This window comes from Malaclemys terrapin, chromosome 9 (genome assembly GCF_027887155.1).
Source record: "Malaclemys terrapin pileata isolate rMalTer1 chromosome 9, rMalTer1.hap1, whole genome shotgun sequence".
Classification (NCBI taxonomy): domain Eukaryota; kingdom Metazoa; phylum Chordata; order Testudines; family Emydidae; genus Malaclemys; species Malaclemys terrapin.
Genome location: NC_071513.1, coordinates 101,016,470 through 101,032,231, shown reverse-complemented (window position 1 = coordinate 101,032,231; position 15,762 = coordinate 101,016,470). Strand labels below are relative to the sequence as shown.

General features: G+C 57.3%; 1 protein-coding gene across 2 annotated transcripts; it reads left to right on the top strand.

The window, feature by feature from the left end:
- Positions 1 to 6,550: 6,550 nt before the first annotated feature.
- On the top strand, positions 6,551 to 15,704 carry LOC128842956 (deoxyribodipyrimidine photo-lyase-like). 2 transcript variants are annotated; one of them, XM_054039338.1, is made up of 10 exons: positions 6,551 to 6,638; positions 8,421 to 8,914; positions 9,228 to 9,373; positions 9,896 to 10,078; positions 10,980 to 11,138; positions 11,544 to 11,742; positions 12,245 to 12,397; positions 12,620 to 12,741; positions 13,226 to 13,385; positions 13,643 to 15,704. In XM_054039338.1, exons 2-10 carry the CDS (start codon positions 8,551 to 8,553, stop codon positions 13,795 to 13,797), a joined length of 1,641 nt encoding a protein of 546 aa, XP_053895313.1. In that variant the 5' UTR covers positions 6,551 to 6,638; positions 8,421 to 8,550; the 3' UTR covers positions 13,798 to 15,704. The 2 variants fall into 2 exon arrangements, with proteins under 2 accessions (XP_053895313.1, XP_053895314.1); XM_054039339.1 differs by lacking the exon at positions 6,551 to 6,638 and adding an exon at positions 6,810 to 8,198.
- Positions 15,705 to 15,762: the final 58 nt, after the last annotated feature.

The following is a 15,762-nucleotide window of genomic DNA, read 5'->3' as shown; positions in this document are numbered from 1 at the left end:
CTGAGTGCGGGCGCTGAGCCCCGGGGAGCCTGGCCCCGAGTGCGGGCGCTGAGCCCCGGGGAACCCGGCCCCGAGTGTGGGCGCTGAGCCCCGGGGAACCCAGCCCCGAGTGCGGGCGCTGAGCCCCGGGGAGCCGGGCCTCGAGTGCGGGCGCTGAGCCCCGGGCAGCCCGGCCCCGAGTGCGGGCGCTGAGCCCCGGGGAGCCCGGCCCTGAGTGCGGGCGCTGAGCCCCGGGGAGCCCGGCCCCGAGTGCGGGCGCTGAGCCCCGGGGAACCCAGTACCGAGTTCTTTTGGGGGCCTGTCCCCTGGGGTTCTTTCTGGGGTGCTCCGTGACTGCGGAAGCTGCAGGGCGTTGCCAGCAAAGCCGGCTGCAGCCTGTAGCTAACCAGTGAGCCCAGCCTGGCGACTTTCCCCCCAGGTGTTTTACCAACATCACTTCCCCAGTGCCCCTCATGACTGAAAGCTGCTGTGGTGGCCAGAGTTGTTCCTTGCACAGGTTCCTCATTTCAACAGCTGAAGACAATCAGCACTATACATAGGACACCTCCCTGGGCTGCTGGCACCACTTACATGCTTCTGGCCCCCAGGCAATCTGCAGCCACCGCTCCACTCCCACTGGGTTTTTCACCCTCTATTTCCTCTTTCTCCTATTCAGACCCTGTAACACGCAAAGTGAGATGCAGTGGGCGCTCGGCCCATCAAGGTCATTGGTGGAGGTCAGACAGCACCAAAGCGTCGGAATTGCAGGGACGTTTGGGTCTGGAAGCTGCTCCTCGCTTTGTGGCTGACCCGTCGCTACTGAATGGACTGAAAAGCCAATCTCCGGCCGTTCTGGAACTTTGGGGAATGTTCAGAACCTGCTGCAATTCAAATGGGGAAACTGAGGCACAACGCAGCAAAGTGACTTGCCCAAGGTGATGCAGTGAGTCAGTAACAGACCTCAGAATAGAACCCAGGAGTCCGGACCTCCGAATAGAACCCACTTTCCTGCTCTAGCCCATGGAAAACAACCCTCCCTCCTTTTAAGGCCTCTCAGGTTCCTCATTGTAAGCACAAAATAATACATACCCATAACAAAGAGCTGTGTTTATGTTTGTGTGTATCCAGGACATAAGGTACGGCCCTTGGACAGGACAGATCTTCTCAATCCTTAAAAACTCTTCCTGGTGATGGTCACATCCTTCTTGGCATTTTTATAGCAGTGTCCGGCCCTGGCTCTCTCACCAAAGTGAGCCACTGTCAGTCTCTCTAATGTACAGCTAAGGTACCTGAGGCAGGGAGAAGTTGAGGGCAGCATTTTCAAGTGGCCTCTGATTTTGGGGTCTGATTTTTTTAGGGTGTCCCTCCTTGGGTGCACCTGCAGCTCCCAATAGAAGGTCAGCCCCTCTGCAGATCAGGACCAAGATGTCATAAGGTGGTCACCAAAAACGGAGGCTCTCCAAATCAAAGGCCACTTAGGATCAAATTGTCCAGTGGATTTGCTCGGGGTCACACAGCAAGCAGGACCCAGACCACCTGCTACCAAACCTGCCATCATGTTGGTATCAGTTGCAAAGGAAAGAAAAATCATAAGCACCTGGAGTTGGACTTGAGGTGATGGAGTTTGGTACAGACTTGTGCCCCAGTCAGTAAGAAGAAAGTAGCACGGCCCAGAGAAATGAGAACCAACCGGGATTAGGAGCTGCAGTTCCTCTGTCTGCCCTCGGAGCATCTCTCGCGCTCTTCCTTTCACTCTCCCAGCTCTTTCTCAGAAGTGAGCGGTGATTTGGGGATGCCTTCATTTCTGGGTGGTCAACCAAAGGCAACCTAAAGGTGGCTGGATTTTCTGAACTGTCTCCCTTTCAGATATCCCAGGTTGGGCCCCCACAAACGGATGCATGCAAAATCACTAGTTCTGTTAAGCTGTGGCCACCATAAATGCTCACTTCCCTGTTTTCAGACCCCGCAGGCGACGCCAGGAGCCAGGAGACCAAAGGCAAATGAAGCAGCGCAATCCCGTGTTTTCTCTCTGCCCTTAAAACTAGGGTTACCATATTTCAACAATCAAAAACGAGGACGGGGGGAACCCTGCCCTAGCCCCACCCCCATCCTCCCCCTCCCACTTCCCACTCCCTGACTGCCCCCCTCAGAACCCCCAACCCCCCCGCGCTCCTTATCCCCTGACTGCCCCCTCCTGGGACCCCTGCCCCTAACTGCCCCCTCAGAACCTCCAACCCCCCCCGTGCTCCTTGTCCCCTGACTGCCCCCTCCTGAGACCCCCCACCCTAACTGCCCCCCAGGACCCCACCCCCATCTAAGCCTCCCTGCTCCTTGTCCCCTGACTACCCCCTCCTGAGACCCCCCCACCCTAACTGCCCCCACCATGTTCTCTGTCCAGCCAGCGGAGGGGCAGAGGGTTGGTCCCACACCGCACAAGATGTGGCAGGATCCAGTTTTAAATTTACCCCCTGCCCTTGCTTCACTGAAGCGGGGAGGGGAGAGTTGCTCTTGACTTGTGTGGGGTACCAGGGAGTGGAAGTCCCGACCCCGCCTGAAGTCACTGGTGCAACCCCTCCCGCTCCAGCTGGGGAGCTGCACCTGGCACCAGGGGCTGCAGGGTCCGCCACTCCCGGAATCTCCCTCCCCCCTGTGGGAAGCTCCCTTGTCCCGCTCGCTGCCTTGGCGGGCGCGATGCGGCAGCTGGAGGGGAAGGGAGGGGAGGAAACCCCCCCCATTCCCCCCTCCAACAGGCAGCCTCCTTTGTGAGGGCTCGGCCCTGAAGCCGCGCCGGGGAGCGTCCGAGGGCTGCAGGCAGCGCTGGAGCTGCCGAAGGAGGAGTCGGAGCTGGCCCCGCACCAGCGGGCTGAACGGGGAGTTGTCCCGGGAGGAGTTTCCCTGCAGGCTCCACTCCAGCCGGCAGAAAGCTGGGAGCCCGAGGGCGCCCGTGCTGGCGGCGCCGCAGGGAGGGAGGTTACGGGCTTGGGCGTCCAGGGAAACTTCTCCCAGGGCAACTCCCCGCTCAGCCCGCTGATGCGGGGCCGGCTCCGACTCATCCTCCAGCAGCCCCGTCGGCTCCAGCGCTGCCTGCAGCCCTCGGACGCGCCCCGGCAGCACATCAGGGCCTTGGCACTCGCCACCCTTAGAAGATACCAACTAGTTAGAAGATACCAACTAACATGCCTTCCATTGGTTTGGGAGTGGCTGCGACAGCAGCTTTAGCAATCAACAGGGTCCTGCGGCACCTTTAAGACTAACAGAAGTATTGGGAGCATAAGCTTTCGTGGGTAAGACCCTCACTTCTTCAGATGCCAAGTGAGGTTCTTACTTTACTCTGTTTACAACAATATGGTTCTTGCCAACCATCTGATTTGCTGAGTCAGAAAAGATTCCAGTGGTATTTGCCCATGGAAGATTGTACCCCATGAAAACAGAGTTCAGTGGTGAACACAGGGTCTCTGCATTTGGAATATTGCATTGCCAGGAGGTCATTTTTAACACGTCTAGCAACCTGATCAAAATACCGGCTCATGATGAAAACCTCGTTATTGGCATCAGTACTTCCCCCCCTTATTACGATGAGGGTCCTGACCTGCCATGGTTCACAGCTGACTTTGTGAGATCATACGCTGACAGTTCTTTGGTGACACAGGTTGCTTTTGTTCGTCCACATGAAAACTCTCATGCAAATGGCAGAGTCTGAGAACACGACCTTTACCAGCTTGGTGCAAGGATCAGCAAAGCGAACGGGAATTGCTTGGCAAAACGTTAATTCAGCAATAGTAACCTGTTCGCTGAATGACTGTTTCTCTGGAGTAAAAGAGGAATTTACGTTCTGCTCTGCAATTCCTGAAGCTGCACCGCTGCTATGTTTTGCAGTTGCAAGATGTTTCTTCCAATCATTGGAGCCAGAATTGCCCAACGCAGATATCTTCATGGCAGCTGTACAACAGGCATGCTCCTCAGAACCCCTGCTTCTTCTTACAGAATAGATTTCACTGCATTTTGCAGCGCTGCGTACGATGCTTTTCAGCACTTGGAGACGCCGTAGTCTTCTGCTGTGTGTGCAGCGATAGTGATCCCAGGTGTATGCTGGATGAAATCAAACATTTAAGGAGAATGATAATGGAGAAGATGCAAAATGGTTAAGACTTTTTTATTAGGGTGAGTGCTAAGTAGGAAAAGACTCACTTCAATATAATTGCAATGCTTCCCTTAGCGGTATCTCATTCTTAGGATGGATGTCCTGTCAAAGTATCCCTTCAAAAGTCAGAGGGGTAGCCGTGTTAGTCTGAATCTGTAAAAAGCAACAGAGGGTCCTGTGGCACCTTTAAGACTAACAGTTAGTTAGTCTTAAAGGTGCCACAGGACCCTCTGTTCCCTTCAAAAATGGAGAGATGGGATAGAGGGAAGGCATCCATTCTGGTGGGAGGAAGGGGAGTACTTACGTTAAGATCGGGAATAGAGTATCACACAAGCACTCAATGGCATGTAATTAAATATGATGGAAAAACCCAATTCACACATACTGAGGAATACCTTGTACATGGACTATAAAATGGAGCTGGAAAATGAACAGTGAACATCCAAGAAACAAAAAGCTCTCTCTTTCTGTAGCAAATTTTCCAATTATTTCTCAATAAAGATTTGCATTAGCTGCAAAGATCTTGATATGCAAAGATATCGTTACAAGCTCAACCACCTTGCAAAGCTTCCTATACTTCAGCGCAGTCATTATGTTTATAATACCCAAATATTATTTTAACTAATCAACTGTCATATTCAAATGATTTCAAAAGTAATTTGAATGTAGCTCATCAAGAACATTTTTATTAATTACCGTATAGATGGCACTTCCCTCCAGTTAAGAGCCATCATATTTTTGTAACTAGGGGTGTTCTGTTGGAGGGAAAAGGGAACACACCTGAACATGTGGAGGTTGTGTCCAGGAATGAGAGAGTTTGGGGAGTAAATCATTGAAGAGATTCATTGTGTAACAAATTTCCTAGAGATCCCCTAACCTGCTTACTTCATGCTCCATGAAAGGATCTACATTTTAAACAGAACAACAAAGTAATTTCTTTACTATTGTTAGAGACAAGATGGGTGAGGTAATATCGGACCAACTTCTGTTGGTAAAAGAGACAAGCTTTTGAGCTTACAGAGCAGAAGAAGAGCTTGCTGGAACCCAAAAGGGTGTCCCTTTCGCCAAGAGAAGTTGGTCCAAGAAATGATATTACCCCACTCACCTCGTCTCTCTCTTATCTTGGGACCAACACAGCTACAACAACACTGCAAACAATTTTCTGTTGTTAGCAGCTAGACTTTGAATTGACATTACTGGAAAAACGTGACTCCTCTTCCTACGGAATTGTGGTACCGTTAACATATGGACTGTCCTTGTAATGGAAAAGTTTTCACACCATGTACACAAGAGAAGCACCACAAATAGGTTAGGTATTTAGAAATTTGGTTGCTCCTTTTGAATGTACTCAGAGGAAGACGGTTCCCCTGCCCCAGGCAGAATCTTTAGCCAGGTTCTTTGAATATTAATCCTGGGTAAGTAATGTTAACGTTTTTATGATGACTTTTCCTTAATAAAAAGGGTCACTGGTAATTTGAAATCTCTCTGTTTTGTACAGTTTTGAGAACTACAGAAATATGCAGGAGCCAGAAATGACGATACAGGCAGGTTTTTTGGGGGGGGAAAATCTCAATTACTTGCCCAAATAGTGAACAATCGTTCGTTGTTATTTTATTCCTCCTTGCCTGCCCGTCCTCCCCCCGCTTCACTCCTGCTTGGCTCCCCAGCAGAGGAAGAGCCCCAGGGCAGCGGGAGGCAGGAAGTGATGGTGCTGCTGGGTCTGGGGCCCCAAATCCCGTCGCTGAGGCGGGCCCCTAAGAACAGCAGGCCGGGAGATCCGTGTCCTCAGCCCCGCGGCTTTGCCCGGACAGTCCTGGGCCAAGTGGTTTCCATTTTATCCAGGGTTTACCGTTTGGACCAATGGGCCTCAGGCCGGGCGAGGGTGAGCAACTCTCACGTGCGTCATGTAACAAGTTACACAACATAGTGTTGCAGGGTTCCATGCTGCCCTGGCTTGGTCCCTCCAGCCCCAGACATCCCCCCACCCTTCCAGGGACTTTGCCCCAAAGATCCCCCACCCTTCTGGGGGGGCCCCACCCCAGAGATCCGCCCCCATCCCCCCACCCTTCCGTGGGTCCCGCCCCGAGATCCCCCCACCCTTCCGGGGAGCCCTGCCTCAGACATCCCCCCACCCTTCCAGGGACTTCGCCCCAAAGATCCCCCACCCTTCTGGGGGGCCCCACCCCAGAGATCCGCCCCCATCCCCCCACCCTTCCGTGGGTCCCGCCCCGAGATCCCCCCACTCTTCCGGGGACTTCGCCCCCAAAATCTACCCCGATCCCCCCCACCCTTCCGGGGACTTCGCCCCAAAGACCCCCCACCCTCCGCCCCAGAGATGCTGCCCCCTGCCTAGGGGCCCCGCCCCACAGATCCCCGTCCGCCCCCGTGGCTCTGGGGCCGCCTCCCAGGCCCCACCCCGTGCCCCGCTCGCTCCGCCCCACGTTGTGTAAACGGGCCCGGAGCAGCCGCCGCAGCCGGGTGGGAAGCGGGTCTCCGGGGCCCCGGAGCCGCCGCCCAGGTGAGGGGGTGGCGGGCGGGCGGGCTGGCGGGGGGCTGCTCCCCACGGCCTGGCTGGGGCTCCGGGCTCGTGCACAGGCTCGAGCTGGGGGGTGGAGGGGGGGGGACCTGACCCGGGCATCTGTCCCTGCCGCCCTGACCTGACCCCAATGTGCCAGGGCTCGCACGGGCAGATCCAGCCCTCTGCCCATCCGTGCCCCCCGGCTCCCCAAGCCTCGGTCCCCGCAGCAGCCACCCGTCGGTCTCGCTGCCCCAGCCTGGGCGCCCAGACCTCGCCGGGACAGGCCCGGTCTACATCAGAGAGTCTGGCAGGAGTAAGAGCTGAGTGTGACTTGAAAGTGGATTGACTCCGGAGTAAGAGCGGGCACCGGGCACCGCAGGAGTTGGGCAGGAATAGCTCCCCGCTAGCAGCACCTCCAGAATCCCCCCCCCGTACACAAGCCCTGAAAACCTGAACAAGCTCCGGCCTGCCAGTCCCGGCCGCAGGCCGCAGCTTGTAGCACGGAGTTTGGTCGAAGGGTGAATTTTCTAGCAGGGGCTGGAGCTGCTCCAGTGTCCCCCACCCCAACCCCTCAAAAACCATCAGTCGCACCCTCAAAAATGATGAAAGCAGCTTAGAAATAATGAGACCTTAAAGAAGCACAGCGCTGGTGTTCGGTGGCTTTGCCTTTGGGGGTCGGAGGCCCCAGGGACTCTCTTTTCAAGCTTTTCCCTGCAATCACAAGAGCTGGAAACTCTTTCTATTAATGCAAGCGGAGAATCTCCCATAATCACATGACTCCAGAAGCTGGGACTTTAAGAAAAACTGCACGGGCTCCCTTGAGATCGCAACAAGGCAGGAGTTCTCTGCAGCAGTTGCCAGGTCCCAGCCTGCTGCGTCTGGCCCCCAGGGGCCTTCTGTTTGGCTCGAGCCAGCGTGTAACATGCCACAAGTTTACACACCTATTGCAGTTGAGGGTGGCTGGGGGCCAGGGCTGTCTCCGATCAGGCAAGGTCAAGATATGCAGTAGGTTTATTTTTTTTCACCCATCGAATTTGGGAGCTTGTATGCTCAGCGGCGGGGCGGAGCAGCCACTTTTGGAGCTATGCAGGAGGAATCAGACTGACTGCCCAACGTGCTCCGGGGCGCCCATCCTACCTCCCAGGCTGGGAGACCTGCAGGAGGGGATGGCTGTAGGGGACAGTCCGTCGTGAGCCCAGCACGATGGTAGGAAGGGCAGTAGTGCTGCAGGTGCCGTGTTTCAAACGAAATCCAAGGCCTGGACCCGACCTCTTGTGGTCATTAAAGAGGCCGTCGCATCTTTCATACATGACAGGTGTTACCCTGACGGCAGGTCCACATTCCCCTTTGAGTAATTAAAACCTGCCCGTCTCTGCTACCCCTGCAGCGTCAGTGGGGTACGATATTCTCCACTTCCTGCCCGAACGGCTGGGCAATGTTAAACAGCGGCCGGGTTCCAACCCAGAGCTGGCTGACACTGCAGAGCGGGGAAGTGAGGCTTGCGGTGAACGGTTGAGAAAGTTGCTTTGGGATCGGAGTCTGTGAGGCGCTATAAGGAAGGTAAGGTATTACATTCCTGGTGGGGGCACAGAACGCTTATTGGCAACTGCGAATAGCCCCCGAAGAGCACTGGAGGGTGGGCGTGATCTCCATTTTACAATGGGGGGGAGGGAAATCAAGGCCGTGGGGTTAAGTGACTTGACCAGGGTCACACAAAGGCAGTGGCTACTGAGAAACTCCAAAGAGAGGTCTACAAAGTGGCGTGTGTTTCTCTGTCCACAGATAGTTTCACGCCAACAAGCTGCTGCTGGGAAGGTTGGCTGGAGCCGTCTCCTCTGTAGCTGGCCGGCGTGGCGGCTGGAGACTGCACGGGGTGTCGGAGCTGTGCCCGCCCCGTAGGACGGCGGCGAGCATGTCTCAGAAGAGCAGGAACCGGCAGGCCCGTGGCGGGGAGGAGATCAGCGGGGATGCAGCGAGGCCTGGAGCTGCTGTGGCGCCCCGGGGCCATCTGAAAGGCAAACGGAAGGTCCTGGCAGAGCCCAGTGGGGCGGAGGTGTTGACCGTGGAGAAGAGGAGGAAGGAAGGGGAGGCAGCGGAGCGGGGAGGAGCTGGGAGCCTGGGGGAAGCCGTGAGGCAGACGCGGCTGCAGGTTGCCCCCTCTGTGCAGGACTTCAAGTACAACAAGAAGCGAGTGCGCCTGGTCTCGCAGGGCTCCGACCTCAAGGATGCCGCCGCGGGCGTCGTGTACTGGATGTCTCGAGACCAGAGGGTGCAAGGTACGAGCCGTCCCAGGACCAGGACGCGTCGGGGAGGAGGGGGAGAGACTATGAGGAGTCAGAACCCTTGTCCCCTCCCCCTTGTCCCTAGAGCCAGTTCTTGCAATGGCACCAGTTGAGAGCCGCGGTCCCACGGCTGATGCAGACTGTGCTGGGCTCCCCATCCAGCATCATGGCCTAGCAGGTTTCCTGTTGGGAAGCCAAGGTCTCCTGGCTCCCAGTCCTGGACCTGAACCGAGCATTTGGCAGGGCTGCTCCGTAGCAAGGCAAAGTGTCCTGGGAATGCAATCACATGCTCTCTCTCTCTCTCCAGATAACTGGGCTTTCCTGTACGCCCAGCGCCTGGCCCTGAAGCAGCAGCTCCCTCTGCACGTCTGCTTCTGCCTGGTGCCCAAGTTCCTGGAGGCCACCATCCGTCACTTCGGCTTCATGCTGAAAGGCCTGCAAGAAGTGGCCGAGGTACCGGTTGCTTAGGAAATGCCACAGAGGGGAGGGTCAGAGCAGGGGTGGAGCGCAGGCCCAGGACACACAGCGATGGGGGCAGGCGTGCGGTTCTCAGCAACGTCCCAGCGTGAGCGAAGGGCCCGAGCCTGCCAAGAGCCGGTATTTTTCCAACGCTGTCTTCTCTCATGGGGGGTGGGAGGGAGTTGAACTTGGAATCCGTTTCCCTTCTCGCGGTACTACAGGGCTGCTCACAGGCCCCACATCTCTGTGCAACACCAAGCGTTTGTCTGGAAAGCAAAGTCACGTCAGTTGCAGGGACCCGGCCTGCAGCCCTCCCTGGGATCTTTATAACCTGTTACTGTAGGCAGAGATTGGCAAAGCCACCCAAGGGATTGGGTGTTGCCAGCGAACAACGTGGAGCGCCCAACTCTTGGTTGGAGCCCAGCTGGGGTGGTGCTGGGCAGCTCGGCCTGGAGGGGCAGTTACAGAAACCGGGCTCTTTGCCCCATATTCCCAGAGCCTTTCCCTTCGTTCCAGGAGTGCCAGGAGCTGGACATCCCCTTCCACCTGCTCATCGGCTTTGCCAAGGACGTGCTGCCTGCCTTCGTGACGGGCCGTGGCCTCGGCGGAGTGGTGACAGACTTCTCCCCGCTCCGCGTCCCCATGCAGTGGGTGGAAGACGTCAAGGAGAGGCTCCCGGGAGATGTGCCCTTTGTACAGGTGGGGGCCTGGGCTGTGGGGGAAGGGAGGCGTGCGGCGGTGGGGTTGGGGGCTCTGTACATAGGCCGTTTCTCCATGCTGGCATGTGATCGTCAGGCGGTGGTGTTAATAGCGGGACTAACAGCTGGCTCCCAGCCCTTTAAATAGCGGGCTGAGAGGCAGAACGAAAGCGTTGAGAGCTGGTGACTGCAGATAGAACAGCAGGGTGCTGCTGTGGCCCCAAGATCCGGGAGAGCCCCCCAACAAATCAGCTTTGGAGAAGGTGGGGGACTCAGGCAGGTAATTGGCGGTGGGGCAGGGATCTAGTTCTGGCGCTTGGAAGGTTTTTGAGCGTGTGAGTGTATATTAGACGGAGTCAGAAGGTTGGGGGCAGGGAAGGAACTGGAGGGAGGGGGGAGTGAAGGAGATTGTACCGGGGACACGCGGCCACTGCATGGAGCTGGTGACGGCAGACACAGGGAGTAACTCCTTACATGTACCGTCCCAGGGAGACATTTCCACTCGGCTCAAACGTCCCATTCGTATTCCCCACGAGAAGCACTCCGGGACTGGGGAGGTTCCTGGCCGATGTCTGGGCCAAGAGAGAAACACACCAGACCCTTTGGGATGGGGTCAGCTGTGCTGAATTCAGCAACTATTTTTTTGTTAAAAGAGATTATTTTTAGATTAAAAAAAATCACCTGCCGAGCTGTTGTGCGGCTTAGCTCCGTCTTCCCCAAACCAGGGTGTGCAGAGACCTGGCTGGATCCGAGCGGGCGTCTCCTCCTGCTCCGAGGCTGGTCTGGTTCTAATCAGTTTCATTTCCAGGTCCCACGCCCCAGGCTGTAGGGCTGGGGCTGCAGGGGAAGGTTGGCCTGCTGGGGGGAAAAATATTGCAGATATTTATATGACTGCTTTCCAGGTTGATGCTCACAACATTGTCCCGTGCTGGGTTGCCTCAGACAAGCAGGAGTACGGAGCCAGGACAATTCGACGGAAGATCCATGATCAGCTCTCGCAGTTCCTCACGGAATTCCCTCCCGTCATCAAGCACCCGTACCCGTCCACAGCCCCGGCAGAGGTAACATCTAGAGTTCTTTAGCTGCATGGCCCTGCAGAGCATCCTAAACACTAGCTAAGCTTCAGACCCCACTGGAGGGTGAGCGTGATCTCCATTTTACAATGGGGGGGGGGAAATCAAGGCCACAGGGTTAAGTGACTTGACTAGGGTCGCACAAAGGCAGTAGCGGAGCTGGGAACAGATCAGAAGTCCTGAATTCCAATCCCCAGATGCAGTAGGGGTTAAAGGAACCTTCGCTTAACCAAAAGCAGATGGAATGCCAGCAAGCTGTGCCCAGGGTGTATTTAGTAAGGGGAGGACCTGTCTGGTCCAAAGCAGCCATCAGAACCGGCCCCGTCTGTCGTAGCATCCCGGGCAGGACGGTAACATTTGCAGCTTGGCTAAAGGCTCCTTGTGATTGTGCAGCCCATAGACTGGAACGCCTGCCGCGGCAGCCTGCAGGTGGACTGCTCGGTGAAGGAGGTGACTTGGGCGACACCGGGGACGGCCGCGGGGCTGGCCATGCTGGAGTCGTTCATAGGCGAGCGGCTGAAATCCTTCGGCACCGACCGGAACAACCCGAACAGGGCAGCGCTCAGCAACCTCTCGCCGTGGTTCCACTTCGGTGAGTGGCCCCTGGAAAGCCCTGTAGGTCTGAAGGGCGACGGGTTTCAGTGATCTAGGTAATTATCCCTCCGTGCACAGTATGGCCTGTTTGGGGACGTAACGCCTGTAGTTTTGCTTCAGTCCCTTTCCTCACCCCAGTGACTGTCCCCTGATGGGTTAACCACGGTATCTGGGCTGCCGGAGGGAAGAGCATCTCCCAAGTGGCTGATTGAGTTGGTCTCTGAGCCCCATGGCAGCCTGGGGGGTACAAAGGCCAGGCTGTTGGTGTTTCATGCTGCAGACATTTATATGAACTGGATCAATCCCAGTGGAGGGAACACTGTGCACCAGGAGGGGGTGAGGCCTGTGCCCGCTGAGCCCATGGTGCTCTGGGGTTCGATCCCACATGTGCAGGCCAGGCCGGCAGCAAACCAGCTCCCGTGGGAACCTGAGTACAGGGATCAGTGGCTAAACGCCCTCTCTGCTTCCCCGTCTCTTCTCCCCGCCCCGTTCCCGGACAGGCCAGGTCTCCGTCCAGCGGGCCATCCTGGAGGTGCAGAAATATCGCAGTAAATACAAGGAGTCGGTGGATGGGTTCATCGAGGAGGCCGTGATCCGCAGGGAGCTGGCCGACAACTTCTGCTACTACAACAGGAACTACGACAAGGTGGAAGGTAACGCGTGGGAGCCGCAGCGAGCCGTACTCACGGTGCGCGAGAGCACGCTGGTGCATAGGGAGTGACTGGGGTGGAGAGGAAGCTAGTCCTGCCTCTGCCCAGACCTGCTGGCAGCCCAGTGGCTCTATCACCCAGCTATAGGGTCCCTTTCTCAGGGAGCCCAGCCCCCTTCCTCCCTCCCCGCTATGTGCTCCCCAGCCCGACCGTTGTGTTTTGAAGGTGCGTACGACTGGGCCAAAACCAGCCTGAAGCTCCACGCCCAGGACAAGAGGTCTCACCTCTACGAGCTGAGGCAGCTGGAGGAGGGGAAGACGCACGACCCACTCTGGAACGCTGCCCAGGTACCAACCAGCCTGAGCTTCCGCCTCCGCTCCTGGATCCATTAGCACCGAGCACCCCAGACAGCCCCAGTCCTAAAACAGAGCCGGCCACAGAGCACATCTGCACCCCTGGCCAGCGTGTGCCCTTTGAACATGGGTTACAGCAGATATTCCCCAGCCAGGTACACGGGGCAGAGAGTTCCACTGGCCAGATGGGGGCTGCAGGCGGGAGATTGGTTCTCTCCATTGAGGGAGACTGCCAGTAAGGTAGCCATAAAACTCCTAGTCAGATGGGAAACTGAGGCCAGGTCCAGGCAGGTCCCGCCCCTCACTCTTCACCCCAGATTCCACCCAGGTGTGTCTCATTCTCACCTCCCTCCTCTCCCCTGACGAGCTGGGGACCCTCCACCTCCCCCTCCTCAAGTTCTCCTGGGCACCCTGGGGAGGCGAGGCTGTTGGTGGCTCTCACATCGGTGCCCACGCTGGGCTCCCCCCCTCTCTGCAGCTCCAGATGGTTCACGAGGGGAAGATGCACGGGTTCCTACGCATGTACTGGGCCAAGAAAATCCTGGAGTGGACCCGCTCCCCCGAGGAGGCCCTGGAGTTCACCATTTACCTCAACGATCGCTATGAGCTGGATGGCCGGGATCCCAGCGGCTACGTAGGTTAGCGACTAGGGCGTGGGAGTGAGAAACTCCGGAGAACTTGGGGAGGGGGATCCGGTCTGTGCTTGGGTGTTAGGGGGCTGCCAAGGTCCCCTTACTGGTTAAAGGGCCTGTCCAGCTCCCTCTCCCTCATTCAGCCCCCACCCCCGTATCCCTCCCTTGCCAGGGCTTGGAGCAGGCGGCCGGGGGGCCTGTGAACAGGTGCAGCAGGGTACGGGCAGGGCAGGGCGAGCTGACTGGGTGTTCTGTGCCGGCAGGCTGCATGTGGTCCATCTGCGGGATCCACGACCAGGGCTGGGCCGAGCGGGCCGTGTTCGGGAAGATCCGCTACATGAACTACGCCGGCTGCAAGAGGAAATTCGACGTGGGGCAGTTCGAGCGCAGATACGATCCCCGCAAACTGGGCCAGTAGCCTTGTGGGGTGTGGGGAGGCAGCTCCTGCTGAAAACAGGATGGCTGGGGCTCGTGGGGGGGTTCTCTGCTGAGCCTTCGAACGTTTGCATTTCCCCCCCACATACCATTGACAGGCCCTGGCCTACAGGATTCCTCCAAGGCAGCGGTTCGGGCGCAATGCCGGGAGCTGGGGCAGCAAGCCCCAGCTGTGCCACCTCCCCCTACTAGCTCGGGACAGCTCTAAAAGCTACTTTGATATTTCTAGAGGGGAGGGGTTCGCCAGCCACCCCGACTGCTCGGGGAGGAGACACTGCCTTTTCCAGCCTCGCCCTCGCCTGCAGCAGGGAGACAGGCCTGGCTCGTAGAGCTCAGGGATGCTGGGCCTGTAGCTTAGCGCTTCTGGCTTGATTGCGTCTAGAACGAGCTGCTGGCAGAGGTGGGGGAATCTCAGCGCAAATCCACCGCAGCTGGCGGGATCTCAGCTTTCGCGCAGAGCAGGGAAGAGGGGAGCTCCCGGGGCGACACACACTGACCTCAACTGGCTGCGTTACCTCTAGGGGCTTTGCTGCCCCACCCCACGCAGAGATGGATGCTTGTCTCACCCCATGCACTAAGCAGGCAGGGTTTTCAGAGTGACTGTTAAAAGCCCACTGACTTGCAGCAGGGTCTGTGTCTTAAACCTTACAACACCCAGCCCTAGCGTCCGTGTCATTTCTGCAGCAGCGTTTCGATGGGATCAGAGGAAGACAAGAACTGGGGCTGCCCAGCCCTTCCCCTAAACCTTAGCGAGCAGCAGCTCAGTTGAGAGCGACGGTCCACCAGCCTGGATCTGCTCTGACAGCCTGAGACGCTCCAGGGATTGGGACAGTTGGGGACTACTGGCTACCCCCGGGAGTCAGTGCTGCAGAGGCCTACAGACGGTCAGCCCAGCACGTTTTCATTCGTAAGTGTCTAGTTTCTGGAGTGTTCCTAAGCTCTCTGCTGCAGGCTTGTTTTCAGAGCATGCACCTTTACAAGCGCAGCTCTTTGCAGGAGTGTGTCTACCCTGACAGCAGTGGAGTTAGGGTTTCCCCCGTCAGTGCTAACATTACCCAGAACACTAGGGGGCAGGGTTGGGTCAAAGGTAAAGCCAAGAACACACCTACCCAGCTGATCCTGAACTGTGCCGTTTAATCCAACCGGAATATTGACAAAGGTAAATTAGAACATCTCTTCCTGCATCGCTTGGCTTTCGGGGCTGGTCACCCATCCACATCAGAACCAGGTCTGATCCTGCTTAATAACACAACACCAGCTAGAACCTCTCGAACCCGGCACTCCCATGTCCGGCAACTCTGTGGGCTGGAGCACCCATGGGGAAAAATTAGTGGGTGCAGAACATCCACCGGCGCCAAGCTCCTCCCTCTACTCCCCTCCCCCCACACCTCTGTGGTCTCAGCCTGGGGCAGTGAGGGGCACGGACAGGGGTAAGGCTGAGATCACAGCTGGGGGTGGCTGGGGCTAGGAGCGGAGCCCCACAGCTAGGATCCCGGGCAGCAGGGAAGGGGCCGGTGACCAGGACCCCGCGCAAAGGGCCGGCGACCAGGACCTGGTGCCGACATTGGAGCCCCTGGGTGGGGGGCTGGCAGCCAGGACCCCGGGTGCAGTGGGACTCCCGGGCAGGGGGCCATGCTGGGCGCAAAGCCTGGGGGTGCTGCAACACCCCCTGCACCCCTACTTCCTGTGCCTATGGAGACCGGCTGGCACTCTGCATTGACCTCCCGTGGGGTTCAGCACCGGTCAGGTCCCGAGGGGGCCGGACTAGAGAGGTTCAACCTGTAGTTCCCTGGTTTCCAGCAACAAGTCGACCTCGGTTTTTTACTTATCCACCGCTCTTTTTTTAAATTAAGAGAACACAAACAGCATGTGAGCGGCCCTCTGGGGAAGTCAGCACTGGCGCGTTCCTGGCTCTTATGAGCCAGATCTTTGTACTTTCTTTCAGCCA